The sequence below is a fragment of the Octodon degus genome, unplaced genomic scaffold (genome assembly GCF_000260255.1).
Source record: "Octodon degus isolate 3935 unplaced genomic scaffold, OctDeg1.0 scaffold00065, whole genome shotgun sequence".
In the NCBI taxonomy this organism is placed as follows: Eukaryota; Metazoa; Chordata; class Mammalia; order Rodentia; family Octodontidae; genus Octodon; species Octodon degus.
In genome coordinates this window covers 5,383,994-5,401,731 of record NW_004524641.1, presented here as the reverse complement: position 1 = coordinate 5,401,731, position 17,738 = coordinate 5,383,994, and the positions used below count along the sequence as shown (strand labels likewise).

Below are 17,738 nucleotides of genomic sequence, written 5' to 3'. Positions count from 1 at the left end.
GGGACCAGCACAGCAGCCCAGGGATCAAACGCCTGACCCTGTGCCTGCTTGCAGGTGCTTTAATCGCTGAGCTATTTGGCCAGCCCTTACATACAATTATCAGTACATATATAGAGCAAGAGAGGGAGAGGCAGAGGGAGAATGAGAAAAAGAGAGGGAGAGGCAAGGGAGGAGGAGGAGGAGAAGAGGAAGAGGAGAAAGAAAGGGGGAAAGGAAAGGGGGAGAAGAAAGGGGAAGAAGGGGAAAAGGAAGAAGGGGGATGAGGGGAGGAAGAGGGAGGGAGTAATTAGAAAGGAGGAGAAAGAAGGAAGACGGGAGGGAAAGGGACAGACAGTGTCAAGCAACTAGAACCCAGATTTGTCAGACTGTAAAATCTATACTATAATATATGTCCAAAGTTCTAATAGCGAGTAGGTAATTCCAATTATTTTGTGATGGATTTTTAAAAATCTCAATTTCTTATTTTCATTTTTCTCTTCAATCTTATTTTGAAAAGGCCTCTGTTTAAGCAATTGTTTGAAGTATTTCTTTTTGTAATTCTCTTCACAAGCTTTTGGAAAATATATACTTGAGATTTTATCTCTTATCAGTAAAATAAAGAATAAACTTAGCTCAAGCTGCTAAGAACAAGTGATATTTTATATCAAAAGGAACCAACATTGGCAGTAAACCCAATAAATACATAAAAATTATTCATAACTTTAGTTTATCCTTTAAATGTGTAACATTAATATAAGGAATTTTTTTTATATTTCCAAGAAAATTCTTGGAGAGAGCCCACATAAATGCTTAACTACATAAGTGGGTAACAACATTAAATGGTTAACTCAGGAGGAACAATACTGAGAATGTAATGATTAGCTATAATTTCATCTTTTTACATAATTAGGTATTTAAGGCAGAAAAAGTAAACAACTATTAGGATTAAAATGCCACTAACAAATCTGTTTGGGTTAGAAAAATCCTTCTTAACTTTCAAAGCAATCTCAATTAAAAAACATAAAACTTTCAGATAAAAATGAAAAAATTAGTTCTGAATGAACTGTGATTGCATGTATGCCCAGAAATTGTTTAGCTTTTGTTGTTTTGTTTTGTTTTGTTTTTAAACAGGCACAGTGTTAGCAATGAGGATACAGTTCAAACGCTAGAAAGGTCATTTCATATGACTACTCATTAGCATTCCACAAGTCTTTCCTCTTCCTTGTTTCATATTTCCAAAAAGAAAATAAAAGGAACTAAATAACACAGTATCTGAACTGGGAACTCAATGGCAGGTCTCAGAACAGCAAAGGGTGAGACAGTGCTAGTTTGTCCAGCATGTGTGAAGCTGTGTGTTCTTAGCATTATAAAAATAGATGGAAAAAAAAAAAAGCAGAAGATAGGACTAATGAATTGGAAGACAGGACAAAACAAAATGTCAGAAATCAATATAAGCAGAGGCAGAAAAGCCAGACATGGCCTGGCCTAACATTCAAGCCAAGGAAGAAGAGGCAGCTAAAGAGGAAAAAGCTCTCCCTCACAGATATGCAGCCACGCCATGCAATGAGGGCCTCTTTCCTAACCACAGGAAACTGGGGCCGTGATGGTGTACAGACTCCATCCCACCCTAAACATAATACACTAAGGCTTGTTGGTACACAAGTGCAAGGGAGATGCCAATGAGAAAGAGGTGGTTTTTGAAACCTCGTGCTCAGTTCATCCATACAGCCCTACTAATCACTGCATTGTTTTTTTGTTTTGTTTTGTTTTTTGTATGTTTTATAAGATGGGCCCTGCTATGTTGCCTCAGCTTACCTTGAACTCTTGGGGGCTCTAACAGTCCTCCTGCCTCAGCCTCCTGATTAGCTGGGATTATAGCTATATACCTCTGCTTGACACCCAAAACAGATTTTCAGATGCACATTTATAATACTACAAAAGATAGAAAGGACAAAGCTGACAACAGGGAAATTTAGGCAGTTAATGAACTAGTCCAGGAAATGGCATAGACCTGAAAAGGAGGGGAAATATAAAGAAATACTTAAGACACAGGATTGCTGGGCTCAGGTGCATGAGAGGAGCAAAAGAGAATGCCCTCCTACAGGGCATGTCTCCCATGCCTGTGCTGAGCATTCTGGGAGGCTAAGGCAGGAGAACCACAAGTTCAAGCCCAGTATGGGAAATTTTGTGAGACAATGTCTCAGAATTAAAAAAAGGAATAGGGATATAGCTCAGTGCAGACCCTCGGTTCAATTCCCACTACTGTCACACACACAAAAGTTATTCTGCTAAATAATACAGGTACAGTACCTAGACTTTCAAGATCTATAAAAAGTTATGAAATGTAAAAGGAAATGAATGGATCCAAACCACAAAAGGAAAATGACAAAGCTAATCTCAAAAGCAATTTATATTAAAAATAAAACAAATACCCAATTTTAGCAACAGCAAAAAACCTATACGCTATTGGATGCAGGGTGTCACATAAGACACAGGAGCCTCTACATAAAAGACACCAGGGATTACAAACTTTAGAGAAAAAGAAAAATGATATCTTGGTGTCAGTCTTAGGGAATAGACTAAGTAACAGTCTAATTAGGCACCAGCCAATAAAGGCATGTACCCACTACAGCATATTGGGAAGGCAAAGCGATGAGCTCAGTTTGAACACACTGGTTTTGAAATGCCTGAGAACCTGAGTTCAAGACTTATTTCTAATGCTGCAACCCTTGGTTAATGCAGCGAGTACATAATAGATGGCTATGCAAAACACACACCGTCCACCCCAACTGGATCATGTGTTATGCTAGAAACAAAATAAATCTATGTGAATTGGGAGAATCATTAGTTGAAGTTAGAGGTTCAGAAAGAATATTTATATCAGTACAGCTTCTATTTCATATTCTGTTTAACAACTCCACCACACATCAGGTTTAAAGCAAGGGACATTTTAGCACCTAAATTACGCACATGCATATTCATGTATTCCTCTCCCTAATTCCACTACAATCTTTCTTAGTATTGCTTTCTTAAGTAACAATTTATGGTGACTAAAGGTGACTTTCAGTCACCAAAGACTGTATATTCCTTCAGACCTATGAACTAAAAACTTGCATCAATCTCATGTTTAATCTCTATTCTAAAATTAACTGGGCCAGATAGATGAAACGTGATCATAGGCTTCAACTGTGAGTAGACCGAGAGGGTCAGAGGTTGGGAAAGAGGAGGCTCTCGGAAGGTCTGGGAACTCCTCTGTCCCACAACTGATCTTTGTTGACGTAGCCAACTAGGAAACTATGGCAGCGATGTGGTGAGACGCAACAGAGTCGAATAGGAAGTACTTTGCAATGAGGCAAAACTGATCTCAAACTTAAGTTTTATAACTTCCACATTATCTTGGAGAAAGGCAAAGGAAACTATAACAGAGTAAAATAAAAGATTGAGCAGATTTGTCTCTTACTTTACCCCACCTGTTTCTAATTCTGATCTATGCACCTTTAGATCAAGGTCAATTTACCCACTGGTTCTTGTATAAAGTGATAAGAGCAAAAAGATCAACTGACTTGAAGAAACTCTTGTGGTTTCCCCAATCAGTTTTTTAATTCAAACAATGGCTAATGTGGATTGCTAAAGCATATATTTTCCCCTTGCATACCATAATTTGAACCTGAAAGACCATATAATTATGTAATTGATGGGTAATTTATACTTCATAATTGGCCACTGAAAGCACATTTTCAGGCCGGCCAGATAGCTCAGTGGACTAAAGCGCCTGCTTAGGCAGAGCATAGTGGCTGCGGTTTGACCCCCAGCATGCCGTGCTGGCCCCACCCCTGTGGCAACTAGGCATGGTGGTGTGCATCTGTAATTCCAGCACTTGGGAGGCGAAGAATAGGAGAATCACTACGAGTCTGAGCTACATGGTGAGACCCTGTACATCCTATAGACCCTGCCCTGTACCAAATACATAAAAAAGCACATTTTTATAAATTTTATAATAAATTCCATTCGCTAAGAATGAAATTAACTCAAAATTTAGTATGAAATAACACTAAATCCTATCACTGCATTTATCAGAAAGATTAATGCTAATTCTTTATTTTATTTTTATATTAATTTGAGAAAGAAATAGTATTGAGAGTTTCAAAACAGGTTAGTAGGACAATTAAAATAATACATTGCATATTGCTGTCTTCGTAGTATTCATAGTACAAGATGCAGATATGATATCTTGTCTAAACACTATCAGTACAAATCTTTCTTCTCAATAAACTAAGAGAAAGTAGCTGTATATCTATCCTATTTTGTATATACGTAAATATATTTTTTCACTATGAAACAGTTCTTCATTTATATCCCCCTTTTTTGTTTACTTTGGTCAGAGATGGGTATTCGATTGCCATTCAAATATTGCAGGTGCATGAATTCAGCAAAGTAATCCAATATAGTCCAGTAGCCCATAATAGTAGTGGGTTATCTGCAGGACTGGCAATGTCAGAAGTTGTTGACTTGAGCCTTTTACAGCTCAGCATAGTAATATGGCTTTACTTTGTACACCTCATGTTTATACTTTTCTGCTGGATGGTTAAGACCAAGATAAAGCAAGACCTATATAACAAAAAATGTAACTTTTGTACCTGAAAAGGTCAGTCAAGTCCCCTCAGGATTTACCCTGAAACCCTGTACAGCAGTTTGTAGATCTTTTGTCAGAGTCAGCCATGTGGATAAGTCATAGCCATTGCTTGACCAATCTGCTCTGTGAAAGCCTAAGGATTAATGCTAACTCTTAAGCCAGGAATGAAGTTCTTGATCACCCACACAAGGTAAGTGTTTGGAGGAGTCAGACATGCTGATCCTAAGCACTAATATCATCCTTCTACCTTCTATCTGCAGCTGCCAAAAGAAATATCATTATCTTTGACGTCTTAGGAGGCTGCTACTTTTATTCCTTTCCAAAGAATGAATGTTATGAACGATTGAGAGATGGAATAAAAAACTGCTAATTACTCTAAAGTCTCTGGAGAGACAAGACTATGTAGTAGTCAAAAGCTCAAGCTCTAGCCAGGATGTGCTGGCACATGCCTATAATTCCAGGAGGAATCACAGAAGGATCTTAAATTCAAGCCCAGATTGTACATCTTACTGAGACCCTGTCTCAAAACGAAAAGCTTAGGACAAAGGACTTGGGTTCAATCCCATGTACTGAAAAAAAAAAAAAAGGCTCAAATTCTCAAGACAGATACAATTCAAATACAAGCCATACAACTTCTTAGGCGTGACTCTCGGTGGCCTGTTATTCAAGCCCCAGGCCTTCTGTGTCCTCATTTGTCAAGTGAGGATGATAAGAGTAGACAGACTTGTGGCGAGGATTAAATGGGGCCAGTGGGCTAGCAAGGGAGGGCACAGAGAATAAGCATTCTCGACTGTCTCACTGCTAATAGCAGGTTACATGTAAGGTCACTTGTTTCAGAGTGCTATATTATAAAGGATAGGCAAAACACTGGCAAAAGAGCCAAGCGCTCCCAAGAAAAGTTACTTCAACCAAACTCCAAACTAAAATAAACAACACTCGCCTTAGCTTTATGACTCACAAAGAACTTTTCTTTAAGTCTCTCTCCTTATTCAAGAACTAGATGGAAGCTGACAGGGTGGGGGATGGTGCCAGATGACAGGACAGAGGGGTGAGATGGAATGGAAGGAAGCAGCTACAAGAAAAATGCTTCAAAAGTTTTTAAATTTTTCATCACTGAATACTACCAATCATGAGGAATTTTTAAAAGGATCTCAAAGCTATTAAAATGGTAGTTTGGCCCCACAAAAACAAGAACCAGATCAATTACATACCGAATGCTTTTACATTGTAAAGTCCTCTATTAATAGTTTTAAATGAAGCACAGTTATAACTGCAGGTCCATGACCAACCTTAAAGCCAACGTGTAGGTTCCTGGCTGTCTCTGACTCTCCCGAATGAGGTAACTCCCTTCAGCCACACTCAAGAGCTGGTCAGCTGTTTCTCGGGAGATCATGCCGTGAAACCTAAGACACAAAGTCAATTCAGAAGTGCTATGCTTTCCAAATTTTTTCCTCAATAAAACAGGACAAAACAACACCACACCACCCAGCTATTTCCTAGACAATCTATTGCCACAGAATCAAAAGAAAGCATTTGGATTTAACTATGTACTTGTTTCTCTGGGCCTGGTCCCTAGCCAGCTTCTTGTAAGAGCAGCACAGAAGTAGCCAAGGAATCCAGTTACCAAGCATGAAGTCAAAATTCATGTACATCTGAGGGAAGATCAACCAGTGTGGAGACGGCAATCCTTTTTTATGTAGCTATTTAACCATATGGACTTGCTAAAAAAATAAATAAATTTAAAAAAAAAAATATATATATATATATATATTCATCCCATTTTCTACTCCTCTCATGGCACTGGTCCAAAATTTTGACTTAGGGATCTATGCTGGCCATTTTCCAGCACCTATGTTGTCTTTAATTGGCTTGATTGTCCAATAATGTGCATAATCTACATACTGAATATGCAAACCATGCAAACAACTGCAGTACTTGCTTTCATTTCCTGTCAAAACTTTAAAAAGAAAAAAGAACATAAATAACACATTCTTAAACAGTAGATCTGTAACAACCTGATACATTACCAAAAAAATATCAGAGGTAACATATATTAAAAATATGAAACCGTCTTACATTTGTATGGTGATTTATAATTTACAAAGAATGTAAAAATATAGTATGCCCTTTCAGTAACTCAAAGATAATGAAAGAATTCAATACATGTCACCCCAAAATATGCTATTTTAGCATATTATTTTGAACTGAAGGCTTCCAAAAAACAGCCAATGCGAGAAGAGTTTTTCTGAACTTCCTTTATCTACCCAAAGACATACACTTCAAAAGCAACCCAAACGCCATCAATCCCCTTTCCAAGTTTCACCAACCGAGAACACTGAAGACTGACATCACGGGGGAGGATGCTAATGCACTGTTGGCATCACACCCAGACAGACTTTGTCACAAGTTATACATATCTCCCATTTATATTTTTAAGTGATTTTGTGTTTCCTAAAACTTTATACCCTCCTAAATGATCTACACCTTCCTTCCCCTTCTCACATTAAGGTGGTATACAAATTCTCAAGTCGCTCTGGGTATTCATCTTATTTTTCCTATGGTGGCCTTGTACACATGCTATCAAAATTGTATTCCTAGTGTAAGAAACTGAAAGAGTAAACAAAAGATATAATACATATTGTGAAGGAGAAAGAAACTTCTCAGAAGGAAAGAACTGGGATGAAGGAAGGGAAATAACATGCACAATAGCTAAGATAACTGACTACTAATTTCTCGAAAGGAACAGTTAATGCTTAACTTTTTGATCAATTTTGCATGCCTATATCTGGTAATCTGAATAACTACTTTGAAAATAACCACATGCAATATAACAACCATTGCTGATTTCCTATCATCTTGTTTTGAAAAAAAAATTCTATAAAAATTTAAGAAATTAAAAAAAAAAAAATAACAGCCTGGTATGGTGGTGCATGCCTATAATCTCAGGACTTGGGGGACTGAGGCAGGAGGTGAGTTTGAGGCCAGCCTGGACTACAAAGTGAAACCTTGTCTCAACAACCCCCCCACCTCCGCAAAATGATTAAAAATAAAATTTAAAACTTCTACAGATGTAACTGGGTTTAACAGCCCGGAGGTTTAACCCCCATTATCACAAAAAAAAATCTGTTGTTTTTAGGTAGCATTAGTTACTTCTTTTTCCCTGACGGTAAAGAGACTACATGCTCCTTACATAAAACATGAAAAAGAGTATAAATGTGAAATAAATCATCCATATCCCCCCATAGTATAAATGTGTGTACATAGCTAATATATGCATGCACACATACAAATATACCCATTTTCTCCACATACATCTAGGATTATTTACTTAAGTGGCCAACATCTTTAACATGACTGCATATATATTTTCCAAAGAAAAAAATTTCCCTCCAAACTAGAATATTTTAGCTTGCTTTATGTTTACTAAAAGTATTCCTTTAACTGTTTTATGCATACAGCAATCTACAATATGTTTTTGATAATTCATACTTACTCTCTTCCATAATACTTTGGTCTGTTTTCTACCTATGGGAAAAGAAAAAAATATAGTTATAAAAATGTAAGTGTGTAGACCTAACATTTTGTATCTATTATAAACTAAATCACAGATTAAGAAAAGGCCATTGAGTAAGATTAGGTTTCAATGCACAGAATCACAGTTCTACCAGTAGGTCATGCCATTTAGGCTGCTAAATATTACGTATCTCTGTAGAGCTGAATAAACCATTTTGTATTTCTGGAAGTGTAATGAAGTGGAAAAGACATTTGCATCACTTTATTCAAAGAGTAAAATAAAACATCCCAAAACCTAATGTCACAGTCACGTCTCACACTGTGGCCTTCTCTTCCACCCTCCCCTACTCTCCCTTCCCGTCACTCCAGTCCGTTCTGTGAACACTTCAATACAATCTTGTCCTTCTGTTTTTCCCTCAGCTCTTCTGTCACCAGAATTTATCCTCCCCTAGTTTGTCCTGGCATGTGTGCTGCCAAGAGCCCAGGCAAGTCCCAGAGGAATCAATTCGGAAGAATTCTTACTGTGCAGACTGGAGGAGAGATGCATTTGCCTCATTCACTCAAAAAATATTTACGGAAAGGCAAATAAGGGATACATACTTTCCTAACTTAGTCACCAAGTAAGACCAAGATTACCACCACTGTTTTAGAACTACATTCTACTGGTGAAAAACAAACATGTTCAAAAAAGAAAACAATGAAAAAAACACAAAGCACAATAAACGCTGCAACAAAAAAGAGAATGAGTAACACAAATACGTATTTGAATTGAGTGGACAGGAAAGGGTTAAATTGGATCCTGAGTGGTAACAAGCCAGCTCTAACTGTAAAATCACAAAGCAAAAAATTTTCCCCTAGGAAGTACCTGGGTGACAGCATGGGCTTCAATTAATGAGCTTGTGCTATTTATTAAGTTTTTAGTTACATTTAAAGATCATTTAATCCTCATAATAACATAGGAATGATTCTACTCTATTTTCATAAAATGGCATTACTATTCTTATTTTTGTGTTCATCTTTTATTTTCATTTACACATTTTAAATTAACAAATAAAAATGTATGTTTATTGCATACCTGTATAATTGTATGTATGTTATGCATACATGTGTATGTGTATTGTGTGCACCATAATGTTTTGATACATTTGTACAATATGGGATTAGCAAGTTAATAAACATATGTATTACCTCACATACTTTTCTAGCCAGAAGGCTTAAAAGCTACTCTTAGCAAGTACCAAAAATGTGATATATTAACTATAGTCACCATATTGCACATTAGATCTCTCAACTCATTCTCTTATCCATGTAAAATTTGTGTCCTTTAAGCAGTATTTCCCCAACTACCAGCTTACCGTAGGCACTGCTAACTACCATTCTACTCTGCTTCTCTAAGTTAAACTTTTTCAGATTCCACATAGACATGAGATTACAATATATTTTGTCTTTCAGTAATACAATGTATTCTGGGTCCATCCATATTGTTGCAGATAGGATTTTCTTTGTAAGGCTGCACTCCATTTGGAATACGCAATATTCAGTTGTAACATTGAAATGGAATATACATTATTTCATTGTGTATATATCCATTTTACTTGTCCATTAATTCACTGAAAGACACACACTGATTTTACATCTTGGCTATTAGAAATAGTGATGCCATGAACAATGAAGTGTAGGTGTCTCTCCTGAGTACTGGTTTCATTTCTTTTGAATATACACCCACAAGAGGGATTGTCAGATAATATAGTAGTGAAGAAACTCAATATTAAAGAGGTTATTTTTCAAGGTGATTTGTAAAAGGTAGAGCTCAAGGTAAATCTAAAATTCTTAGGTGCGCAAAAAAGGCCAAAACTCTCTATTCAACACTGACTTATCTGAATTAGACTGAGGAAGGGAAGTCCCCAACACAATTTTAAAGCCTATCTTTTCTAAAGTAGGCTTCAATCAAGTCCATTGGTTCTACACTTCGCCTGTAGTCTAGGTTACCCTCTCATTGGTCCTTCAGAAACTTGAAATATTATTCATAGCACAGAAAGAAATTTGTGTTTCAATTAAAAACTATGAATCATCTATGGCATAACCTCCAGAGAGATCAGATTCTATCCCAGTAAACTGTGGGTTATTTTGGACTTCTCCAAATTGTTGGCAATTAATGCAATTTTCCCTGTATTGTAAATCTTTTCTCTCTCTCTTTTTTTTTAAATTTTTAAAAAAAATTTTTAGGGAAGGGTTTACAGGGTGTTTAGGGTCTCACTACTAGATTGGATTCGTAGTGATTCTCCTGTTTACAGTTTCCCAAGTGCTGGGGTTACAGGCATGCGCCACCATACCCAGTCTCAATTGCTGTCTCAGCACGCCCCATGGGTGGGGCCAACATGGCAGGCCCCGGGGATTGAACCCCTGGCCCCTGCGCCTGCTTGCAGGTGCTTTAATCTACTGAGCTATTTGGTTGGCCCTTTTTCCTGTATTGTAGTGATTGAATTGAACATAGCAATTCCCTAAGCCATGCTCAGTGAAAAAACTAATTTTATGAATTGTACAACTCATCTCAATATCTCGTGAGTCCATGCAATTTGTACTGCTTTGGCTTTTCCTTTCAACTGGTTACAGCATCTGCCTGGTCCTGTCCTAGCGCAGGAATGTAATAAATTTTTAATACATGTTCATCTTCATATCCATTGGAAGCCATAATTTCACCTTTTCCTGAAATTATTCTTTTTTTTTCCTGAAATTATTCTTGAATAATACTTTATCCTCCATGAATCTTTTTCCTCGTAGGCTACAGTCATTTATCTTCCCATAGTAAATTCCACCTGATTTGGTTGTATTCCATAATCTCTCTGTTCATAAAGTTCAGTATATAAAAATATGCCAGTTGGCTCCTACAGCTAGCTAATAGCTATTCTATTTTTAGGTTCACAGCTTGTAAGAATGGAGTCATGTATTTGACGGTAAATCACTGTTTTTGAGATGAAAATTCAATGTTTGAGTCTTAAAGAATTAAGTTTCTACAGTATAATAAAATATTGCTCAGAAGAACAATTTAGTATTATCTGTTCAAACAAAAAATGCACAAATGCTGTTTTTACACTATAGAAACATTTGCACAGATACACATAAAAACTTGTAAAAATGCTCACTTCAGCCCTGTTCACAGACATTTTAAAAATGAAAATAAATACACCCCAGTAAATAAATAACTAAACTGCTTTTTAGTATAAAAGGCACTGTGTGAAGAAATGATGCAGATCTGTAGGGACTAACTTCTAAATACTATATACAGTCACTGATAAAAAAAAATTAGTTATAGAACAGTAAGATGTCACCACTTAAGAAAAAGCATATGAACATGCAATTTGTGCATATGTATAGACACATACATAGATAAACAGATACATAGATGGACAGAGACAGATGGCATAGAGACATGAAAGTATGTATACCATTCAAATAGTTATTGCTAGTGAAGTACAGGGAAAACTAACCATATAAGGCATGAGAAAGCATAAAAGAGAATTTAAACCTATTTTTAGTATAACTCTTAAGGAAAAATGCATGCACACATTAACTATATAACTAAAAATTACTCTTGAATATACAAATCATAGAGCTGGCCAGATAGCTCAGCAAGATTAAAGTGTCTGCTTAGGCAGAATCAGGGACTGGGGTTCGATCCCTGAGCCTGCCATGCTGGCACCACCCCCAGGGCGTGCTGAGATGGCGATTGAGACTGGGTGTGGAGGCACACACCTTTAATCCCAGCTCTTGGTAGGCTGAAAACAGGAGGATCACTATGAGTCTGATCTGTGTAGTGAGACCCTGTACTAAATACATAAAAAAAGAAAAAGAAAATACAAATCAGGCCAGCAAGGTAGCTCAGCAGAATAAAGTGCCTGCTTAGGCAAGCTTAGGGTCTGTGGTTCGATCCCTAGCACATGCCATACCAGCCCCGCTCCCAGGGTGGGCTGAGCCAGCCACAGAGTCTGGGCATAGTGGCTTACGCCTGTAATCCCAGCACTGGGAAGGCTGAAAACGGGAGGATCCTTGTGAGTCAGAGCTTCACAGTGAGACCCTGTAACAAGCAAATACATTAAAAATAATAATAATAATACAAATCAAAGTTAACTTTTGTGTAACCTAATATTCAAGACGCAGATACATTAGAGTGGGTCCCCCAAATATTATTCAGAAGAAATAATGGTCTCTCCCTCAAACTATGGGATACTTGCTGCTGGTTCAAAGTAAAGTACTTTATCAGGCACTTAGGTAAAAAGTTCTTTAAAAAATAGTCAATGATGAAAATCCTAGACAAATGTAAAGAAGTGGTGCTAGCAGAGGGGTTGGTTCCTACAAGTGGTCCAGCAGTCTACATCATTTTCCAACCCAAGAAAAATACTGATTATTCAGTAATCTTCCATTAAGTCCATACTATGCTTCCATTTATTGTCTAAGTAATCATTTTCATAACACAATTTATTTGGGCTTTAAATGGCTACAAAATTATTTTGTTTTAACCAAAATAATCCTAATTAAAGAATTAGGTAAATACCAAGGATTTATACAGAACTATTTTAAAAAGCAATATGTTCAGAATAAAATTCTGACACCTATTTCACGTTTCCTGGTTTGTTTATAATGGTAGTATAAAGAACAATAAAAGTTAAATTAATTCTTTTTTCTCTTTTAGATTGTGAAAGATCAGAATATGCCATCCCAAAACACGCTGGCTTGGCATAAGGATTATTTTGAACTAAAGGCAATTAACATCAAACACAGCAGAAGCTCCCTTTTCTGATGGCAGGCGGGGGTATAAATTTCCCTTCTATAAAGAAAACTTACATTTATAAAGGAAGTTTCCATATGTGAACCAGTAATCCTCTCCCATACCAAAAAGAAGAGAACAATTCCAGAAACCACTCTTTTTACCTAAAATGACCTGAGTGGGCATAATAAATTTTATCAAGTAGTTTTCTTTAGCATAAACCTCCTTCCTACAACATAGTCTCTTAGACTCGAGCCCCAAGAAGAGCTAGTGATACAGAAGAAATATAACTCCCAACCTGTTAGATGTCAGATGTGCTGAGTTTTGGTCCCAGAACACTGATGAATGAGGTCGTAAACCAAAAGAAGTAGTTAGGACAGTTTGATTGGAAATGAAAGAAGAGTAGCTCCTTGTTTTCTAGGAGGGGACCTGAATGGAGTGACCTCCAAGGTCTTATGTCAGAGATAATTTATACAACAAAGTCATTACAATGCAGGCAAAATGTGGTTCAAACTGTCATCAACCTACAGGATTACAAGCATATCTGCTTAGTTAATATTGAGTCAATAAAGAAACAAGAACCTTAACAAGGATACATGGTAGGAACAAAGGCGTTTTTGGACTAGATTGGTTGAGATGCTCTGGTCACCCACCTGAGCAACTAATGCCTCTAAGATGTACTGGACTGAGTTGTGCTGATTACAATATAATTACTGCTTATCCCTTGGGGAGGCATGTGGGCCTTGCCTTTTTCGGACATGCTTCCTGCCATAATTCTGCTGTCTTTATTTTTATGCTAACTTCCTTGAAAGTCCAGTCCCTATCTGTATGCTAACTTCTAACTGAGCATCTACTATATCATCTACTTCAGTCCATAACCCTTTATAATTGTAATTTTTATAATTATCATTCTTGCTTCTGTAACTCATTACAGGATCATAGTTGGTATTTAGAACTACCTTCTCTATTTACCTGTTCTATATTCTCTTGGCCTTTAGCAAGCACTTCAGTAAAACTTGGTTCTTTCACTGGGAGGATGAGCCATATCTTCATTCCTGAATGTTCTGAGGCATTTGTCATCCTGCCTGGATTGGGTTATTGTAGTTTCCCATTGCCCTTAATAACAGGACATGGTAATAGTAGGAGGTGCCCTGAAAGATCTTTTGTCCTCCAAGTATCTTCTTCCTTTCCTCCCCTGTGAGCCAACTGCCCAATTTCTGTGTCAATTGTGCCTGCCAACATTGTAACTGGTTTTAAGCATGTATATTGAGAGGCATGAATAAACTAAAATGACCAGGAAAAAGTGTGACCTTCCAATTCAAAGAAATCATTGTTGTACATTCTGGTACAAGCCTTCTCCCCTCTGGAACTAATACTTTCAGGCCACTGGAGCATAACGCTGTTGGAACAGGAAGCAAAAATTCTGCTAGTAGATCACTAACAGTAATGGTCAGTGGTACCATTCCCACTTTCACCCTTTATTCCTGGATCCATCAATCCTGGCTATGGAAGACATACTACCATATGGTGGATGCTCAAAGCATATACAACCCTTTGAAGAACCTTGCCCCAGCCTGGCAAGCTACTGCCACCTAGCTGGTGCTATACTTGCATCTCCAAAAGGCCATTCCACCTCTACCAATCCAGCTTCTTCTGACAGTGAGGAACTTAGTAAGACCAGTAAATTCTAGGAATACGAGCTCATCGCCTTACTTCTTTGGCTATAAAAATGGACTCCTGGGTCAGAGACGATGCTGTGTGGAATTCCACAAGGGTGGAGAAGGCATTCTGTAAGTTTCTGAATGGTAGTTTTGGCAGATGTGTTTATACCAATAAGGACACAGCACTTTGCTACCCTCACCACAATGAAAGTGGTCCAATACAATTGACCTGCCACAAGGTCACAGGCTGATCACCCCAGAGAACTGTGTCGTACTGGGGCTCAGTGTTTGTCTCTGCTGCTGGCATAGTGGACATTCAGCAGTGGCTGTACCCAGATCAGTCTTGGTGAATGGGAGCTCATGCCGCTGAACCCATCGGTAACAACCATCCCTGCCACCATGGCCGCTCTGTCACAAGACCACTGGGCCATAACAGGAGTGGAAGAGTACAAAGAGGGTGGCTGCATACTGCAGATCGAAAGGTTCTAATAAAAGGTCAAAGGGCTGGAGCTCACTGTAGTGTCCCATGTGAGTCTGTATCAGGAGGCCAAAGGTTCTGTGCTAGAAGGATGAAGAGTTTAAACGGCCTGCGAGCAGGAGGCAACATCAAAAGAGAAGGGAATACTGCAGCTTCTACAAAGAAAGAGAACAAGTCTTATTCCTTTCCCTTTTATCCATTCAGGCAGCAAGCCTACTGGTTGGTACCCCTCACATCCAGGGTGGGCCTCCTGCATTCAGGATGTCTACCCCCCCAGCCACACGCAGAACTATGATGATCCAACTTGACTGGGTGTTTCTGAGTCAAATTGAGACATCAGTTAACTATCACACCCAATGCACTGTATACTCAACTGGTATGCAGATGGAGTTGTAACACCATATAAAATGTTTACTTTCTCTCTACTCATTCTAGTAATAGCATTGATTGGAGTTGTCATTACATTTTGTACAGCTACTGTCTACTTCCCATTTAGTCTAGAAAAAGAAAACTGCCAGTACTTTTTATTTTTGAGACAGGGTCTCACTATGCAGTTTGGGCTGGCGTTGTGCTTATTTTTTGTAGCCCCCAGGCAGACCTCAAACTCACAGAGATCTTCTGGTCTCAACCTTCCAAGTGCTGGATTACAGGTGTGTGCCACCACGCCCAGTTCTGGGGCCAGGATGGCTTGTGGGGCCTGGGACTGAATTCAGGACCTTGTGCTCGCCAGGTAGATGCCTTGGCCTCTGAGCTACCTCCCCAGCCCCCAAACTGCCAGTGTTCTAACATAGAAGAGCCATATTTGAAAATGCTATTGACTCCCTGCAAGACTGACTTGAAAAGCATATCAGAGTAGAAATCTAATTTTACCAATTTAAAAGTCATCACTGTATCCCCACTGTTTGGATGGCTAGAAGAAAGAAGTCTGTCCATCCTGAGGATGCATGTGAAAGGATGGCCAAATGGCTGTGGTAGGCAAATTTCTGAAAGACAATCATGGGATCATTCTTTTGTTGCTGTTTTTTTCAGGGAACTGGGGATAGAACCCAGAGCCTTGTACATTCTAGGCAAGTGCTCTAACACTGAGCTATACACTACTGAACTATAACCCCAAATTATGAAAAATGTTGAAACAGGGTTTTGTTAAATTGCTAAGACTGGCCTGAAACTTGTAATCCTCCTGCCTCAGTCTCCCAAGTACATGATGGAACAACAAGTATGTGCCATTAATCCCAGCACGTAATTTTTTAAAGTTATAATTTGTACCCATGGATAATAATTGTTGTTTAACAGAACTATCAGGTCGAGGTTAAACATGGCCAAATAGAGGAGAGGCCACATTGGAGAAAATCAAGTAAAAACAGAAGTAACTAGAAGAAAGGAGAGACATACATCCTGATGCTAAACGCAATCTGAAATAAAAGCCTTATAGATCAAACAAAACACAGATTTAAGGTTGTAATAAAGTGGCAACCCAGCTCACAAGGTTGCTGGTGGTGCAGTCACAGGCGCAGCAAACAACAATTGCCCAACTGGGAAGTATCCAAGAAAGGGCTGGACTGAAAAATGCAGTTAACTCAAATCATACAGAATAGATTTGGGATACAAGGGCCTTGGTCTCTTTTACAAACAAAGGACACTTCAGCCAGGCAGCAAGTTTCACTGGCACACAGAGAGGGGAGTGACCAGGAAATTGCTCACTGCCCGACAGTTTGTTTGTTTTTTTTTTTTTTTAGCGTTAACACTAGCAACTATCTGGAACCCCTAACAACAACAAGGCGAGGGCCAGCCACTGAAACTTTGCATGACCCTTCCTATCCTGTGACTGATGGCTTGAGAGAAGGATGCAGACAAGCAGGACCTAAACAGACTTGGGAGGTTGGCACTCAATCCACTAGAGAGGAGACTGAAGGGAGACCAAGCAGCCTTGGGATGTCTCCAAGGCAGCGACAGAACCCCACACCCACCCTGCCTGAAGGCAACACAAACCAGCACTCCAAAACGTTCTGAAGGATAGGTTAGAAAGATAATGAAGACCACACAACTCTAAGAACACCATTAGAAAGAAGACACCAGGCCGGGCAAACAAATAAATAGAAGGGAAAGACAGCTTGAAAATAATGGCAAGGATAAACCAATACGTATCAGATATAACCATCATGGTAAATGGTCTCAATGTGCTAATCAGAAGAAACAGATTGGAAAAATGGATCAAGGAACAAGACTCAACCATATGCCGCACACAAGAAACACATTTAACTCAGAAATTTATAGGCAGAAAGGCGAAAGAAGGAAAACACTACACCATGTGACAGACACCCGGAATAAAGCAGAGGTATCTGTTTTATTTGCAAATAATGTGAATGTCAAGCCAAGACTGATCAAAAGAGATAAAGATGGTCACTACATACTCATTAAGGGAATACTCCAAGAGGAAGAGATAACAACGATAAATCTATGTTCACCAAATACCAGTGTACCCAATCATATAAACAAGTGTTAATGGACATGAAAAATCAAATAAGCACTAACACAGTTGTAATGGGTGACTGTAATGACCCACTGTCACTAATAGATCAACTGGAAAAAAAAATCAACAAGTATCAAAAGTGAATCAGGGGCCAGGGAGATGGCTCAGTGGAATAAGTGCTTCCCTGGCAAGCACAAGGCCCTGAGTTCAATCCCTGGTTCCACCAAAAAAAAAAAAAA

General features: G+C 38.4%; 1 protein-coding gene across 3 annotated transcripts in view; it reads right to left on the bottom strand.

The window, feature by feature from the left end:
- Chn1 (chimerin 1) overlaps window positions 1-17,738 on the bottom strand; it is a 209,372-nt gene that overhangs the window by 121,937 nt on the left and 69,697 nt on the right. Inside the window, exons 4-5 of one of the 3 annotated variants that reach the window (XM_023719153.1) lie at window positions 8,106-8,137; window positions 5,902-6,015 (exon numbers count right to left, since the gene is read on the bottom strand). In XM_023719153.1, coding sequence (XP_023574921.1) covers window positions 5,902-6,015; window positions 8,106-8,137 — 146 coding nt within the window. The remainder of the gene's footprint in view (window positions 1-5,901; window positions 6,016-8,105; window positions 8,138-17,738) is intronic. The other 2 variants (XM_023719155.1, XM_023719154.1) reach the window with 2 other exon arrangements.